Source organism: Lepus europaeus, chromosome X (assembly GCF_033115175.1).
Source record: "Lepus europaeus isolate LE1 chromosome X, mLepTim1.pri, whole genome shotgun sequence".
NCBI classification, from domain to species: Eukaryota; Metazoa; Chordata; class Mammalia; order Lagomorpha; family Leporidae; genus Lepus; species Lepus europaeus.
The window spans coordinates 43,392,474-43,411,363 of NC_084850.1; the positions used below are offsets into that span (position 1 = coordinate 43,392,474).

Consider the following 18,890-nt stretch of genomic DNA (forward strand, 5'->3'; position numbering starts at 1 on the left):
TCTAATGTGTCTCTACACTCTCAGCACTAAGCATAATGATTGGCACACACATTTACACATGTCAACAAATGAATCCTGAATAAATAAAGGAAAATGTTTTGCTGGATTTTCTTTTTGTGGACTTACGGACATTTGACTTGACACTTTACTAAACAATATGGAGACAAGGAAAACCTTGTAGATAATTCCTATGCAAATTGATTAATAACTAAATAAAAAGCCAGAGTTTATTCTAAGAACAGGATCTAGCTATATCATTTCTTTTTCTTAAAGGGAAAAGGTAAATAGACAAAGGAGTTTTTTGCTTATTTTGGTTGTGATTTTTATTGTGAGTAAAATGATGGGTAACATCATTACTGGGTGAAAATTCATTTCTGAGTCATTAAACATTTGAAAATGTTTGCTTAATGAAATGTGAAGTGTCCTGTAAAATTTCTTGATTCCCTTACCATGAATTCTTGCATGTATATGTGTATTTTCCTAGGGCTTCTCATTGGGCATTTCTTTTTTTTTTTAAAGTGTATTGCTCAATATCCATTTGAAACTTTTGAATGCTTCTAAGATTCACTGATTGGCAATGTCTAATCACCATTGACATGTGCTCAGAACCAACCCCAAGACAGATGAGATCTTCAAGAGTGTTAGCTACAGCTGAAAATCAATCAGCAAATGCTCTTTAAAACAAGTTTTACTGAGGGGCCGGCGTTGTGGTGCAGTGGGTTAAAGCCCTGGCCTGAAGCACCAGAATCCCATATGGGCACCGGTTCTAGTCCTGGCTGCTCCTCTTCCGATCCAGCTCTCTGCTATGGTGTGGGAAGGCAATGGAAGATGACCCAAGTGCTTGGGCCCCTGCATTCGCCTGGGAGACCTGGAAAAAGATCCTGGCTCCTGGCTTTGAATCGGCGCAGCTCTGGCTGTTGCAGCCATCTGGGGAGTGAACCAGCAGATAGAAGACCTCTCTCTCTCTGTCGCTACCTCTCTCTGTAACTCTTTCAAATAAGTGAAATAAATCTTTAAAAAAAATGAATCATAGACAATAAGAGCCCTGAACTCTCAGTAATAGATGGCTTAAAAAAACAAGTTTTACTGATCCCATAATTGGAATCTTGACCATTCTTTAACATCTTTACACCAATGTCTGAACTAGGACTAAGAAAAAAAAAGCAGGGGCCAGCTCTGTGGTATAGAAGGTTAAGCCTCCATCTGCACCAGCATCCCATATGGGCACTGGTTGGAGTTTCAACTGTTCCACTTCTGATCCAGTTCCCTGCTAATGTGCCTGGGAAAAGCAGCTGAAGATGGCCCAAGTACCTGAGCCCCTGCATCCACGTGGGAGACCCAGAGGAATCTCCTGACTCCTGGCTTCGGCCTGGTCCAGCCCTAGCCTTTGTGGCCACTTGGGGAGTGAACCAGCAGATAGAAGATCTATCTCTCCTCTCTCTCTCTTTCTTTCTCTGTATCTCTGCCTTTCAAACAAATAAATAAATCTTCAAAATGAAAAAAAAGAAAAATAAGCAAGACACTGGCACACCACCAGACAACATTTTTCTCTTTTCTGCATTATCCACTATTATACCTGACAACCATTTATGGCCTTTATAAAAATCTAAACAGGCCGGCGCCGCGGCTCACTAGGCTAATCCTCCGCCTTGTGGCGCCGGCACACCTGGTTCTAGTCCCGGTCGGGGCACCGATCCTGTCCCGGTTGCCCCTCTTCCAGGCCAGCTCTCTGCTGTGGCCAGGGAGTGCATTGGAGGATGGTCCAAGTGCTTGGGCCCTGCACCCCATGGGAGACCAGGAGAAGCACCTGGCTCCTGCCATCGGATCAGCGCGGTGCGCCAGCCGCAGCGCGCCAACCGCGGCGGCCATTGGAGGGTGAACCAACGGCAAAAAGGAAGACCTTTCTCTCTATCTCTCTCTCTCACTGTCCACTCTGCCTGTCAAAAATAAAAAAAATAAAATAAAATAAAAAAATAAAAAAAATCTAAACAAAAACATTTTAAGGCCAATAATGTTTTAGCCAGTGCAATATATCAAATACTTACCACTCATTAAGTAAAAAGCTACAAGAGTTTTAGATTGGAGGGAAGGCTGATTAACTACAATGAAAAAACAGTAACCATTATATTTGTTTTTTCATATCCTAATAAACAGTCTCAACACAACTCAATACAGATTTCATTACTCACTGAATGTTAGAGGCTATCTATCTGTTAAGATTTATTATTATTTATGAACTACTATACTAATGCACAGCCCTAGAAATGCCATCAAAAGAATATCAATGCAGAACTTCAACATCCTGGTTAATACTTTCAGATCTGAAATCAACCTCAAAGTTCGATTTGTTCAATTCCCCTATTTCAAGAGATCAAACCCGGGAAGCTTCAGAGAAACCCAAATCCCAAATCCAAGAAGTCTGGGACCTATTCAGGCCAGCAAGTCTATTGAATTAGTTGTCAACGGAACCTGTGTTCATTCAACCAGGCTCCTATGTCAGGGCTCTCATTTTATCACCTAGTAAAAGCATAGAAAAGGTATTTCTGTTACTTTATAAGAATATATCTTAAAGTTCTAAATATACGCATATGAGGGTACTTTAAAGCAATCATGAATCACATTTCCCATGAACTATTTAAGTTTGTTTGTTTAATTCTAGAGGCAAAAAGACACAGAAGTAGACAGAGAAACAGAGATAGACAGACAGTATCTCTTGGTTTGCTCTGCAAATGTCTGCAACAGCTGAGACTGGGTCAGGCCAAAGCTGGGAGCCCAGAGCGCAATCCAAGTCTCCCAGGTGGGCAGAGACCCAAGTAGTTGAGCTGCCTCCTAGTGTGTGCATTAGCAGGAAGCCGGGACTGGGAATAGAGCCAGGACTGGAAACCAGGCATTTCCAACATGAGATGCAGCATCCAAACTTGTTCTTTTTTTTTTTTTTTTACAGGCAGAGTGGACAGTGAGAGAGAGAGAGACAGAGAGAAAGGTCTTCCTTTGCCATTGATTCACCCTCCAATGGCAGCCGCGGCTGGCGCCCTGCAGCCAGCGCACTGCGCTGATCTGAAAGCAGGAGCCAGGTGCTTCTCCTGGTCTCCCATGGGGTGCAGGGCCCAAGCACTTGGGCCATCCTCCACTGCACTCCCTGGCCACAGCAGAGAGCTGGCCTGGAAGAGGGGCAACCAGGACAGAATCCGGCGCCCCGACCGGGACTAGAACCCAGTGTGCCAGCGCTGGAAGGCAGAGGATTAGCCTATTGAGCCACAGCGCCGGCCCCTAAACTTGTTCTTAACCACTACTCCAAATGCCCATCTCTCTGTGAACTTTTTAAAGACTTCTTGTATGCACAGATTTCAATTTTGTTTTACAGAAACGAACATCTTTTAATCCAATTTTCCACAAACTTTTTTGAAGTACCCTTGTATATTATTTAAAAATACTGCAAACAATTCAGTTTACAGAGGCAGGCAAAATAGCATTTTTGCACGAGATTTGGACCCTAAACTTTATTGTGAACATGCCTCGGTGAGGCTTCTTGCTGGTTGTAGACAGAAAGTTTGGCACAAAATTTCTATACTCAGGAGATTTCATGTTTTCATTCCACAACAATGGTACAAATTCAGGCTGACTGAAGACACTGAATGAGTGTTTCTTGTGAAGATTGCCTTTAGTAATAGCTGATAAATAAAATGCCATTATGTTTCAGTGTATTTCCAACTTGATTATTTAGTGACTAGCAATGGTACAAGGTGTCTGCTACAAATATGTTAAGGGGTTTTGTTTTTTATTTTTATTTTTTACCGCTTTACCATTTTTCCAAAGTGAAAAGTGTGAATGGTTATGAAATAGCATAGAGGAATATATCATTAGGCAGAAGAAATTATTTTTATGGGGTAATTTTAACGGAGTGTTCTGTTCCTACAAAAATCAAGTTAAATCACTTTGCTGTACATTGGCATCTACAGTGTTTCGTTTTTGTAGGCAAGTTAGAAGGAAAAGGTAACATACAAAGACGGACATTATTGAACTTAGATGACAAAATGCTCTGTTGCGATCTTATGCCATGGAATTGGCCTAAGAGCATTTTCAAAACTGCTTTAAAATATATTTCAATGGCAAATTTTACAGTTTGCTATTGGTAGGCTGCTTACAAATATATTGCACTTTATGTGAACCAAAGACCACTTATATTGGGATAGTCCAGAAATATCTTTTTGTTAGGAGTAGTATGTGTTTGTAGGTACAACAGCACCTCTTAAAGCCGAAACAATCTTAAAGATGGGCCCATAAGCTTTGCTTTACTAGGTCATAACCTTAAAAAGCCAAAGAAACCTCTCCAAAGTGATAGCGTGAAATCTGTGCTTCTGCCACATTCTTCCAATGTTTTTTCCCCAGCAGAGTGCCCTCCACCAGACCCTACAATCCTAAAATCCAACCGATCCTACTTTAAAGCTCAAGTATACACGCTAACCTTCCCAAATGCCTAACCCCATCTCTCCGTAAATGTACTACTCCGAGTTTCTACACCACAGGATGTCGGATTTTATCAGAGGGGTTTTCTCTCTCTGATTTCTTTAGCTTTTCTTCTTTTTCTCTGTCGCCTCTCACCATCACTCCCCCTTCCCTTTTCCTGCCTGCCCCTCTAGGGCCACAGCACTCGGAACCTCGCCTCCTCTTTCCCAAATCACACCTCCTAGGGCACACGAAGGCGTCTTGCTGAGCGAGAAATGATGTGTTTTTTTTTTCCCTCCCTTCAAACTCCTGCCTGGTGAGTACCTTCAGTTTCTTTGCCTGGGGACCCGCATCCTTTTCTGGGGCCAGGGAAACCTCTCACTGCTTCAAGGAGACCTGGCACACTGGGGGCTAATACCACGGGGCGGGACGGGGCACCTTGACCTCTACTGCGCCACAGCAGGTGGGGGGTGGGGAAGGGGCGAATCTCGCTCAGCCAGATTTCCAACGGTTTGATAACAGGCAGCGAAGGAGATGGGGCCGTGCCCGCACCCCAGGACGGGAACTCACCTTCTCTGAGGCAAGGGCGGGTGTCTACTTTAAAACTACTGCCCCCCCTCCCCGCCGCCGCCATAGTGGTGCCGCCAAAGCCGCTGCCGCCGTCACCACAGCCACCGGCAGGCAGGCGGGCAGAGGTGGAGGTGGCGGAGGAGGTAGGCACAATCACTGCCGGGGCCGTGGCCGTGGCTGTGGCCGTGGCCGCCGCCGCCGCGAAGGCGGTATAGGAGGCGGCAGAGACGGTAGCTTCCTGAGGGGAAGACTCCGTTGCCAGCGGCGTGACTGTGTTCAACGCCGCCGCCATCGCAGCGAGGCGCGGACAGTCCCACTTGGCGCCTCGATCTGGTTTTGCTCCTTTAGCCCCGCCCCTTGCTTGGCCCCGCCCCCTCGCCCCTCTTTCCTTCGCCCTGGCGCTTAGATTTCGCTCCTTGCTGCTTCTGTCCAATCGTAAAGGTTAAGATCCACAGGCTGCTCCCCACCCCCACCCCCGTCGCCAGTCGCACCCCGCCCCCCCTCCCCCCCCCCCGCCGCCGCCACGCACTGCTTGGCGTTGACGCATTGTCTTTGCCCAGGAGGCAATGCCCCAGAGAAAAGGGGAAAAAGCGCGGGATGTAAAGGCACGTGGGGATCACACAATGAAGACGCTTCCTTTGGAGGAGCTGATCTAAAACCAATAACAGAAAATAGAAATAAACAGAATCTTTGGTTATGATACATTGTCTTTATGGCCCCTTAAAGGGCTGTATCTATTGATCTACCCATCTACATTTTGAAAATCTGCTGTAAATCTCGTACCCAACAGAAGTAGAATATTACTAATAATTTAATTCCCCTTAGCATTTTCCCCCGACCTCCCTTCCTAAAGAAACCAATTTGCTTTCTGATTCATGTTTATTACTTCTTTTCTCTTTTAACATATTTTCTTGTGACATAGATACATACCTAAGTAGGGTTATTTCGTTTTGATTGTCTTCAAATTTAACAATTAAAAATTTGTATATTTTACTATGTAGCATTCTGAGACTTGTTTCTTTCATTCAACATTCAGTTTCGCATTTTCATCCATGTTGTTGTTTGTAGCCGTCAGGGTTGTACAATATCCCATTCATTTCCTTGTTGATGAGATGCCCAAGGGAAACATTTGTGTGAGTTTCTTTTCTGTGTGCTTTCCTTTCTGCTCTCAGTTCCCTGGCTGTATTTCCAGTCCTCATTATGTCTTGTCAGCTATGGCTTCTGTCCCACGAGTCATCCCTCCTCTGGTCCCAGTTCCTCCAATGTATTTCCATAATGTTGTCATTCATCACTGGCGCTCTCATTGCTTATTTAGATAAAGTCAAAGTACACAGTTTGGCACTAATAGTCTCTTCCCTCACCTCCTTGATCTCATTCCTTCCCACTGTTCCCACCCCTCCCCTGTTTTACTTTGTGATTCAGTAATACTGAATCTTATAGACTCCTTGTAATTTTATGATGCAGTGTTATTATATGAGGGTACTTCAAAAAGTTCATGGAAATGGAATTAAAAATATGAGTTTGATGTAAAAATTTTGGGGAGCACCAAAATTTTTTTCATAATACTTGGAAAGTGTGTGTGTGCTTAAAGAAGGATCTAGGAGTTATTTTTAAAAAAAATAAAAGTCAGAATTAGGGAGAGAAAGAGAGGGAGAGAGGGAGAGAGAAAGGTTCATCTTCCATCCACTGGTTCACTCCCCAGATGACCACAATGGTCAGGGCTAGGCCAGGCCAAAGCCAGGAGCCAGGAGCTTTATCCAGGTCTCCCACATGGGTGCAGGGGCCAAAGGATTTAGGCCATCTTTTAATACTTTTCCAAGAGCATTATCAAGGAGCTGGATAGGAAGTGGAGCAGCTGAGATAGGAACCAGCGCCCTTATGGGATGCTGGCACTGTAGGTGGCAGCTTAAACCACTGCACAACAGCACTGGCTCTGTAAAGTATATATTATGAAAAAATTATACATGGATTTCAAAATTATTTTTGTACCAAAATAAACACATACTTTTCATTTTATTTCCCATGGAGTTTTAAAAGTTGCCTTTGATAATGTTCTTCCCTGTTCTTGAAATGCTCTGTTCTCCATGTTGGGCATCAGCCTAAAGAACCCTTGGACCCCCTGAAAACCCAGATACTACTCACATCACTTCTCCACGTAACCCATTCTGTTCCTGCTTAGAGTTAATTTGACCCTCTTCTGTTCTACACTTACAGCTGGCGCATATTTTTATTGTAACAGACTGTACTCCATGCCTCTCTTCTTAAAAGCCTGGGGCTATTTTAAGACAGAAGATTTTTATTTTTGACTCCTCATTCTCCAGCCCAATAAAGTCTTAGGACAGAGGTCCAAAAGCAGTGGCTCTGAGGCCCAGGTCCCTTTAGTTCCTAGGTTTGGCCCACAAATACCTTTTCTTTTACTCACTCCATTGTTTGTTTATATCTTCTTTAACATTTGAAAAGGGCATTACACATGAAAAAAAGTCTCTTAAAAACATTTAAAGATTTGGCAGTATTGGCGGTACATTCCCCCTGGCAATAATTGGCTAGAACTGAATAACAAAGTCAGAGACTTAGAGTGCTAGTATCTTTTTAAAAAATATTTATTTGCTTATTTTTTAAAGATTTATTTATTTACTTGAAAGTCAAAGTTACACAGAGAGAAAAGGAGAGGCAGAGAGAGAGCGAGAGAGAGAGAGGTCTTCCATCCGCTGGTTCACTTCCCAATTGGCTGCAAGGGCCGGAGCTGCACCAATTCGAAGCCAGGAGCCAGGAGCTTCTTCCAGGTCTCCCACGGGGATACAGGGGCCCAAGGACTTGGGCTATCTTCTACTGCTTTCCCAGGCCACAGCAGAGAGCTGGATGCGAAATGCAGCAGCCAGGATTCGAACCAGCACCCCTATGGGGTACCTGTACTACAGGTGGCAGCTTTACCTGCTACGCCACAGTGCTGGCCCAAGTGCTAGGATCTTAAAAATGTGTCTTTATGTTGCTTTTGTGACAAAGTAATTTATGGAAGACTATCTGAGACAGTGCTTTGTTTCTCTTCTATCTTGTCCTTTTATAAGTTAATATAGCTTTTATTTATCAGAGAGATTACTGGCTAGACCAGGAACAAGAAATATTTTGCTGAAAACCATTATGCCAAGGTAAACATAAAAATGAGATGTGATTTTATTCCCTCTGATATGAAGGAGGAAATCCCTTGAATGCATTGATTCTCAAAATATGATTCACAGTCCATTTTATAGGAAATATTCAATTAAAATCTCTGGAGGATGGGGCCGGCACCCTGGCTCACTTGGTTAATCCTCCGCCTTGCAGTGCCGGCATCCCATATGGGCGCCAGGTTCTAGTCCCAGTTGCTCCTCTTCCAGTCCAGCTCTCTGCTGTGGCCTGGGAGGGCAGTGGAGGATGGCCCACGTGCTTGGGCCCCTGCCCCCGCATGGGAGACCAGGAAGAAGCACTTGGCTCCTGGCTTCGGATCGGCACAGCCCCGGCCATAGCGGCCATTTGGGAAGTGAACCAACGGAAGGAAGACCTTTCTCTCTGTCTCGCTCTCTCACTGTCTATAACTCTACCTGTCAAATTAAAAAAAAATCTCAGGAGGAGTGTGCATTACTCATCATTCAGTCAGCAAAAGAGAAATTATACTAATTATTTTGAACAGAAAATTTTAAGGTATGGACTCAGGTAGTTAAAAAGTCAGGGGGCCGGCACTGTGGTGTAGCCGGTAAAGCTACCACCTGTGGTGCCAGCATCCCATAGGGGCGCTGGTTCGAGTCCTGGCTGTTCCACTTCTGATCCAGCTCTCTGCTATGGCCTGGGAAAGCAGTAGAGGATGGCCCAAGTCCTTGGGTCCCTGCACCCCCGTGGGAGACCCAGAAGAAGCTCCTGGCCCCTGGCTTCAGATCAGACCAGCTCTGGCTGTTGCGTTCATTTGCGGAATAAACCAGCAGGTGGAAGACCTTTTTTTTTTATCTCTCTCTCTCTTTCTCTCTCTCTCTGCCTATCTGTAACTCTGCCTTTCAAATAAATAAATAAATAAAAAATTTTTTTAAAGTGTGAAGCCTTAGAAAAATATTCAGGAGACTTTTCCAGATATTGTCAGCTGTCACTTGGAAGGCATCTCATCCCCTTCTATAATCTCTCCTCTACTGCAGGAGCTGGAATCTTGTGAATTACCCTGTCCAGACTTGTGGCCAGCAGAATTCTGAATATGGTCTAGTTCCCACCAGCTATATGCATTTGGATAATACTTTAATACCAGAATGAAGATAAAAGCCGTTCTTTATCTGGAATCCAGCAGATATAAAACATGGACTTTTGAGCATGACCTTAGGGTTCTTCTGCAAATCTTGTTACCAAAGACTTTGGCTGATCTGCAAGAGTGGCAGTAATATTTAATGAATTATGGTATTTGACTTCTCCCTTCTTAATCTCTGTGAAAAATTATGTGTCTACTGTCCAAACAGTAAGAAGAAGGGAGAACATAAGGCATGAATTTTAACAGGGAGTAGGCATTTGTCCTAGCAGTTAAGATGCCAACATCCCCGTACCAAAAGGCCTGTGTTCAATGCATGTCTCCATCTCCTGAGTCCAACTTCCTGCTAAGGCAGATCCTGGGTGGCAGAAGGTGATTTCTCAAGTAATTGGGTTCCTGCCACCACATGGGACATTTGAATTGAGTTCCTGGCCTCTGCCTTCCGGTGAGTCAACGCTGGCCATTACAGACACTGGGGAAGTGAACCAACAGATAGCAGCTTTATCTCTATGTCTGTCCCTTTCTATGTCTCTCTCTCTCTCTCTAAAATAAAAAAAAGGGACTTAGTTAATTTTCTCCCTATTCCTTAGCTGCATTTGGTGACATGCCATAGTATGAAAATGCCACTAAATCTGAGTCATACACTACAATAATAAACACACCATTTGTTTCTTCCTCTTACACATATCTTTGGTCTGTATGACAATAATGGTATGAAGTGAATGCCAAAGAGAGGAGGTGGAATGTGGCAGAGAGTAACAATTGGTGAAAGCCTGCTGGGGGCCAGAAGTTGTCTGTAATTCCCCAATCTTCTCGCAATGATCACTGGGCTCATGAATCCCATTGAAAGAATGCAAAAAGCATCCTCATGAATGTAAATAACTTTTCCGTGATTTTTAACTTAGTTATTGAAATGGGCTGTTTATATCAATGGAACACAGGGAGGAGACTGCACGAATTGAAATTAATATTAACCACCAATTCCCAAAATCATAGATGGGAGATGGGAGGGGGGAGGGAAGTTAGGTCTAAGGTGGAGACCAGAAGTCCTAAAAAGAAATAGAAGAACATATTTTTGCATATATGAGAAGTCATTAAAAACAAAAGCATACCTGTGGTCCTTTCTCTATTTATAGTGAAATATATAGAATTTATTTGTGATAACGTGGAGCAATTACAAAGCCATTATCACCAAACCCAATATATTTAAAGGCATCAGAAAATGGAAGAGATAATTGCAATATAATTTAGGTGTCATATAACTAATATTATTGAAAGAAAAATGAATCTGACTAGGTAGGAGAGTAATGTTTTATTTTATTAACAAAACTTTCAAAGATGAGAAAGAATGGAAAATATCCAAAGTTCGTCAACAACTCTAAAATTACAGAAAAGCAAATAGACACCTTGAGATGTGCAGGTAAAAGGCCATACAATAGTACTGTCTGTGTTGTTGTGACAAAATATCTGAAATCAAGGCTCTGGAACTTAGTGTTTGGTGCAGATCTTCTTTTTGCATCCTCACAAGGTGGAAGAGGGGAGGGTGGGAGGCAAAAGGGATGGACGATGTGTCCTCACATGTTGGAGGAAGGGAGGAGGGTGAACTCTTTCTCTCAAGCCCTTTTTCAACTAAAATTTGTTTAATTATTATTTACTTGAAAGGCAGAGTGAGAGCGAAAGTGAGAGAGTTAGCGAGAGCTTCCACCTGCTGGTTCATTTTCCAAATGCCCACAGCAGGAGCCAGGAACTCCATCCAGGTCTCCCATGTAGATGACACAGGCCCAGGCACATTAGCAGGAAACTGGATCAGATGGAGGTGGGACTCAATCTCAGGCTGGGATATGGTTGTCCCAAGTGGTGACTGAACACACTGCACCATAATGCTCGCCCTCTTCAAGCTGTTTTATAGAGCAATAACTCTATTCATCTCCAAAGGGCACCACCTCTGAATACTTTTATGGAATTGAAGTATATCTTTATTGACATGACAAGTGGTTATAAAAAGGAGAATAGAATTAAAAGATAAATTGGGACAGACATCTGGCCTAGCAGATAGGAGAGAAGATGCCCACATTCCGTATCAGAGTACATTGGTTCAATAACCAGTTCCACCTCCTTAGACCATGTCCCTGCTGATGCAGACCATGGAAGGCAGTGCAATGAGTCCGATGATGGGGTTCATGTCACACATGTGGGCGACCTGGATTGTGCATCTTCTGGCTTTGGACCTAGCCCCGCTCTGGCCTCTGTGGACATTTGGGTAGCTCATCAGTGAATAGGAACTCTGTCTGCCCACCCCTGCCCCACCCCAGCTCATCTCTCTGCCTCTTTATATTTTAAGAGTTTTCTAAAGTATAAGTTTACTTTGGTGGGAAAAACTTCTGCAATTTATGCATATTTTTCATAATATATATTTTGAAGACTCTTCACATCTGTGCATATTATGGAATAGCTATGCATGGATTTCAATTTTTTTTGCCAAAATAAACTTATCTTTTAATTCCATTGGTTATGAATTTTTAAAAAAAATCCAAAGGCAAATAGAATAAATAGAACCATGGGACAGGCATTTGTCACAGTGGTTAAGACATCACTTGGGACACTCACACCCTATACTGAAGTGATTGTGTTCGAGTCCTGACTCTACTTAACATTCCAGCTTTCTGCTGATGTTCACCCTAGGAGGGAGCAGATGATAGCTCAAGTCATCCTGCCACCCACATGGGAGACCTGGGTTGAATTCCAGGCTCCTGGCTTTGTTTAGTTCAGTCTTGGCTGTTGCAGACATTTGAGGACTGAATCACAGGATGGGAGATCTCTGCCTGTTTTCAAATAAAATTTAAAAATAAATATTATAAACAAATAGAACAAACAAGAATAATCAATAGTATCATAAGGAGACTCAAACAGGTTCACTGGACCCTGGTTGATTTTGGGAGACCTGGATGAAGCTCCTGGCCCCAGGCTTCAGATTGGCCCAGCTCTGGCAGTTGCGGCCATGTGGGGAGTGAACCAGTGGATGGAAGATCTCTCTCTCTCTCTCTCTCTGCTTCTGAAATAAATAAATATTTAAAAAAAGATTAAAAAGATTCATCAAACCTTAAATGTACCATTGATTCATTTTGGCAAGATATGCAGTCAGATAACCTATACCCATATCAAGATAAAGAACACTTCAAACATCAAGGAAAGTACTTTTATTTCTCTTTGTGGTCAAACTGCCACCTCCCATCCTAGAATCAACTAGTAGTATGATTTCTATCACCAGATGTTAGTTTTAGATATTCTAGAATTTCAGATAAGTTGAATCCTGTGGTATTTTTTTGTGTCTGGCTACGTTGTCCCCACATAAGGTTTTTGAGATATATCCAGTGTATCAACTGCAGTATCAGCAGTTCATTCTTTTTCATTTCTGAGTTCAATTTTTTAAAAATTCCTTTATACAAGTAAACCATAATCGATTAATCCATTCTTTTTTTTTTTTTGACAGGCAGAGTGGACAGTGAGAGAGACAGAGAGAAAGGTCTTCCTTTGCCATTGGTTCACCCTCCAATGGCCGGCGCACTGCGCTGATCTGAAGCAAGGAGCCAGGTGCTTCTCCTGATCTCCCATGGGGTGCAGGGCCCAAGCACTTGGGCCATCCTCCACTGCCTTCTCGGGCCACAGCAGAGAGCTAGCCTGGAAGAGGAGCAACCGGGACAGAATACAGGGCCCCGGCTGGGACTAGAACCCAGTGTGCCGGCGCCACAAGGCGGAGGATTAGCCTAGTGAGCCAAAGCGCCGGCCTTAATCTATTCTTTTGCTGATTGCCATCTAGGCAGTTTGGATGTTTTCAATGAAATATGCTAGGGACAATCTTGTACAAAGCTTTCTGTGGATATATATTTTCATTTCTTGAGTAAATAACTAGTGGTAAATTACTGCATCCAAAGGTAGACTCTTATTTAGATTTTTAAAAGAAAATGATAGTCTTACACCATTGTAATTAATGAAGGGCTCTGAAGAAAAGCAAATGTTCATTGTGGTTGGAGAGGTAAAGAGAAAGGCATAGCTCAAAATAACATGAATTAAAAAGGGCTGAAGGATGGAGAGTGACTAAAAAAGTATATGAAATTCCTTTTAGGGGTGATGAAAATTTTCTAAAATTAGACAGCAATGATGGTTGCACAATTCTGTGGACATCCTAAAAACCAAGTAATGCTTTCCTTAAAAGGGTGAATTTTATAGTATATGAATTATATCTCAATAAAAATATTACACAACATTTCCTCTTTTTAGAGTGACTAACAGATAAACTTTTGTGGGTCACTCAGTTCATCATTCTGGTCTTGTTCTCTTACTCCTTTCCTGGAGTTCATTTCAGTTCTTTGCCGTGGCTTATTGTCATCAGGATCCTAAAATGTGGGCAAGGGCAGAATTACAGGTTTTCATTGAGGCCGCTCTAAGCCATCTGAAATAAGTCCAAAGAAATAGTAGTAACTCATATGTGTAGTAGAAAATTTGGAGTGACAGGAGTAAATGTATAACAAAACATCATGTTATACACCTTAAATACATATAATTTTTCTTTGTCAATTGTACATCAGTAAAGCTGGAAAAAATTTTAAAGGAAAAAGTGTATGCTTTGGAAATTTTTGTACATCTTATGCATTATTAATCCATCATCATCATTAATATTGTATTAATATTCTAAGTAGCATTTGCGTTTGAAAAATATACTAGTTAAGGGGACGGCGCTGTGGCACAGCAGGTAAGACTGCCGCCTGCAGTACCAGCATCCCATATAGGCGCCGGTTCTAGTCTCAGCTGCTCCACTTCTGATCCAGCTGTCTGCTGTGGCCTGGGAAAACCAGGCCCAAGTCCTTGGGCCCCTGAATCCATGCGGGAGACCAGGAAGAAGCTCCTGGCTCCTGGCTTTGGATCAGCACAGCTCTGGCCGATGTGGCCAATTGGGGAGTGAACCAGAGGAGGGAAGACCTCTCTCTCTGGCGACCTCTCCTTCTCTCTGTGTAACTCTGACTTTCAAATAAATAAATAAATCTTTAAAAAAAATTAGTTAAGAGATTCTGTGGCCATTATTTCAAACAAGAAAACTTTGTGGTCATCACAAAAACAAAAAAGGAAGCCACCTAAATGCTTAATCATAAAATAATGAGGGGCTGGCTCTGTGGCGTAGCAGGTAAAGCTGCCGCCTGCAATGCTAGCATCCTATAGGGGTGCTGGTACAAGTTCCAGATGCTCCTCTTCCAACCCAGCTTTCTGCTATGGCCTGGGAAAGCAGTAGAAGATGGCCCAAGTCCTTGGGCCCCTGCACCCACATGGGAGACCCGGAAGAAGCTCCTGGCTCCTGGCTTCAGATCCGCACAGCTCCATCTGTAGAGGCTATCTGGAGAGTGAAGCAGAGGATGGAAGACCTCTCTCTCTCTGCCTCTACCTCTCTAACTCTGCCTTTCAAATAAATAAATAAAACTTTAATAAAATAAAATAATGACTAAATGAGCTGTGTCTCTTAAGTAAGCGGTATGTATATTTAGTATGTAGCCATTATATACTATATTCATGAATAGTACAATAGCGTAAAAGATATCTGATTTTTTTTAAAGATTATTTATTTGAAAGTCATAGTTACATAGAGAGAAGGAGAAGCAGAGAGAGAGAGAGAGAGAGAGAGAGAGAGAGATCTTCCATCCACTGGTTCACTCCCCAATTGGCCGCAAAGGCCAGAGCTGTGCCGATCCGAAGCCAGGAGCCAGGAGCTTCTTCCAGGTCTCCCACGGGGGTACAGGGGCCCAAGGACTTGGGCCATCTTCCACTGCTTTCCCAGGCCATAGCAGAGAGCTGGATGGGAAGTGGAGCAGCTGGATCGGAACTGGCACCCATATGGGATGCCAGTACTGCAGGTGGTGGCTTAACCTGCTATGCAACAGCCCCGGCCCTTCTGAATTTTTTATACATAAATTGTTATGCAAGAAAACAGGAATTCTATCACATGATCCTATTCAAAGAAAAACTTACACTAGTTAAATTTAATCAGATTTAGCTGAGTATGAAAAATGTTCTAGAACTGGACAGCGTTCCAGAGATCAAAGATGATTCAGAACATTCTTCCCTTTACCCTCCCCCCAACATCTTATACTCATATTTACAGCCAGAGAAATGGAAGTGACATACAGAAACAATCTGATTGGCTGCAATTGGCATTTACCTTTTATGGGCATGACTGGATCAGTTGGTAGCCTGTGATTGGCTGAGACTCAGTTGTTTGGTAATGAGTATACTCAAGTTAGATTACAACTTGTGTATATGTCAAGATGGGAAACAGAGATTGCTTTGGGCCAAACTTTAACACTCAATTATGGTGACTGATTTATGCCAAATTTCTTTCAGTTTAACAATCCAACATAGTGCATATATAAGTAAAATGTGACTTTAAGACATATCAGAAATCTTAACAGTATCAATATTTGTGTCCTGATACGTTTTTTCCTTCTTAAGTTTTCTAAGTTAACTAGATTTTACTTTATAATGGAAAACTTACCTGAATTTAAATATTTTGATTCCTGGGGAAATGGGAGTTCCAAGAGATGAGTTTTCCTCAACAACATGGAAGCATCACTAATGCCACTGTTCATGGTCCAACAGTTTCTAGCTTTTGTCCTAATTATGGACCTAATAAATATCCTAAACTACTTCACTGAATAAGTACACAAGAATATCTTACAGTAAGCCACACACACAGCTTAAATAGATTTGAGGGTCTTGAAAAAGATCATATATCATGCCTCAGACATTTCACTTCAACTTTTGTTTTGGAAACTGTAATCAGTACAGTTTAGTCCACAATTAAAATATTTCTTTAAAAATAGTCTGAATTTCAGTTTTATAATCAAGTGTGGGCAAAGTTGTGGGAAAATGGGTAATTCTCATATTCTGATGGTTCAATGCAAATTTCATACTGTTACACTGGATAATAAGTAGGCAATGACTATTAAGATGGAAAATGTGTATTCCCCATGATCATACAAAACTATTATTAGTTTCTATAGTCACTTAACAAATTATCAAAAACCTAGCAACTTAAAAGAGCATATGAGGGGCCAGCACTGTGACATAGCAGGTTAAACTACTGTCTGCAGCGCTGGCAATCCCATATGGGTGCCAGTTTGAGTCCCAGTTGCTACATTTCTGATCCAGTTCCCTGCTTATGTGCCTGGGAAAGCAGCAGAGGATGGCTTGGGTGCTCGGGCCCCTGCACCACATGAGAGACCCGGATGAAGCTCTTGGCTCCTGGCTCCTGGTTTCAGGCTGGTCCAGAACTGGTAATTGCAACCGTTTGGGGAGTGAACCAGCAGATGGAAGATCTCTCTCCTCTCTGTCTCTCTCTCTCACTGTAGATCAGACTTTCAAATAAATAAATCTTAAAAAAAGAAGATATGAGGGGGCTTCAAAATACTTGTGGAATATGGAATTAAAAAGAGCTTATTTGGGTGCAAATATTTTTTCCAAAATATACATTTCCATGAACTTTTTAAAGTATCCCTGTACACTTATTTTCTCACTATTTCTCTGGATCAGGACTCTGGAATATGACTTAACTGGATCTTTTTTCTTTTAAAGATTTTAAAAATTTACCTGAAAGTCAGAATTGCAGAGAGAGGCAGAGAGAGAGAGAGAGAGAGAGAGCAATCTTCCATCTGCTGGTTCACTCCCCAGATGACCGCAACAGGCAGGGTTGGGATAAGCTGAAGCCAGGAACCAGGAGCTTCATCCATGTCTCTCACGTGGGTGGCACGGGTCCTACTTTGGGACTCTGCCAACAAGAAGGCCATTATCGGCTGTGGCTCCTTGACCTTAGATAAGAACTGTCAGCCAAAAGGAATCTTTTCGTCTTCTACCTTTATATAGCTTACCTAATGAAAATGAAAAGTGCCTCTCTAGCTGTTACTTAAGGCTCGCTGTGCGCTCAGCGCGTGTCCCTTCCCTTAGTTGACACTCATGTCTGAAAGTGATGGCTCCCCTGAAAGTATACTGTGTGCTACATGGCTCTGCATGCTTGGTCAGGACTCACCAGACCTGTCTCAAGCTGGACAATCGGTCTCTCTAGATGAATCTTCTTTTCCTCAAGCATGTGGGAGATGTTATTGTGTTGTTAGTGGTTTGTGGTGTTAAAGCATCTAGGCTCTTCCTTTTGTGTGTCTGAACAAAAAAAGGGTAGAGAAAGTGAGAGAAAGGGAAGAAGATGGAGTAACTGAGGACAAGGGGCATCTGGGCCGCCAGAGCAGGGTCACTGCTTGGGAGACACCAGATAAGATGTGGAGAAGAGTTGTAGATGTTACCGCCTCCATTCCATCTGAGCAGACTCACACAGTCCAGAATAATGCTCTAGTATCCATGGATGATCACGTCCAGAAGAGATTCCAGACACAAGTTCAACATGTGCTGAGAGGTGACAATATCAGGTCTCTTATATTTTGACCTAAACACACACGTAAGGATGTGAAAAGCTGAGACATAGAGGCCTGGACTAAGTCAGGGCCAGTGGAGAAGAGTCGTCAGTGTTCTAGAATCCACCTCTCAGCCCCAGGGTTTCATGAGAACCACTTGAAAAACTGAATGCATGTCTCTGGAGTTTGAGGACTGAAAAAGATCAGTATTTGAGGTCTGCCTTTGGAAGACTGCAGGGAATAAGCTGTGGCTAAATTGGTGGCATCCTAGTAGTACAATTATGGAATGACTGTGTTGAAACAAATTGCGCTTTTCCTGAAAGCATGACAACCGTGTGAGTTTCCCTGTGTAGCAGGTCTAATGTCAACAAAAGGGGGCTTTTCTAAGCTAATTTTTAAAAAAGATATATTTATTTATTTGTTTGTTTGAATGGCACAGTGGCAGAGAAAGAGAGGGAGAAAAAGATCTTCCATCTGCTGGTTCACTCACAAAATGGCCGCAACAATAAAGGTTGGGCAAGGCCAAAACCAGAAGCCAGGAACCAGGAACTTCGTCCAGATCTCCCAGTTGGGTGCAGAGACCCAAGAACTTGGACCATCTTCTGCTGCTTTTCCAGGTGTATTAGCAGGGAGCTAGATTGGAAGTGGTGCAGCCAGGATTTGAGTCTGCACCCATATGGGATGTTGGTGATGCAGTTGTCGGCTTAACCTGTTTTGCCACAACTCTGGCCCCTAGGCTAAAAATGTATTTCCTCCTAATTGGACATGCGTGTTTAACTGGATGTGTTCTGTATTTCTTTGGCATCCCTAAATTTCAGATATCCAGCAGTTTTCAGAGGGTGACTTTCCAGTAAGCTCAGCTTGAGTGATACCACAATGACTTTCAGGGAGCCGTAGTTACATCCTCTGCAACAAGGTCTATATCTTAGCATTGGCATATGGGTTCTTCTTTTGGGTATCTATCACATAATATCATGCAATTTACTCATTCAATAAGCATCTTATGGGCCCACCTTACAGTTCAGGACTTCCTAGTATAAATCCTTAAGCTATTGGACCTGTCTCCTGACTAGACATTGTCGTCATAAATAACCTCCACAAACTCTTAAAAGTAGCCTTATATGAACATAAATCACTTTGTGGTATTAAATAAAAAAGAAAATCCTGGG

The 18,890-nt window shown here is 42.7% G+C and overlaps 1 protein-coding gene across 1 annotated transcript in view; it reads right to left on the reverse strand.

Moving 5' to 3' along the window:
- Positions 1 to 5,308, reverse strand: part of ZMAT1 (zinc finger matrin-type 1) — a 37,381-nt gene extending 32,073 nt beyond the window's left edge. Inside the window, exon 1 of the mRNA XM_062184368.1 lies at positions 5,017 to 5,308. Within this exon, the coding sequence (XP_062040352.1) occupies positions 5,017 to 5,308 (292 nt within the window). The remainder of the gene's footprint in view (positions 1 to 5,016) is intronic.
- Between the last annotated feature and the right edge of the window lie 13,582 nt (positions 5,309 to 18,890).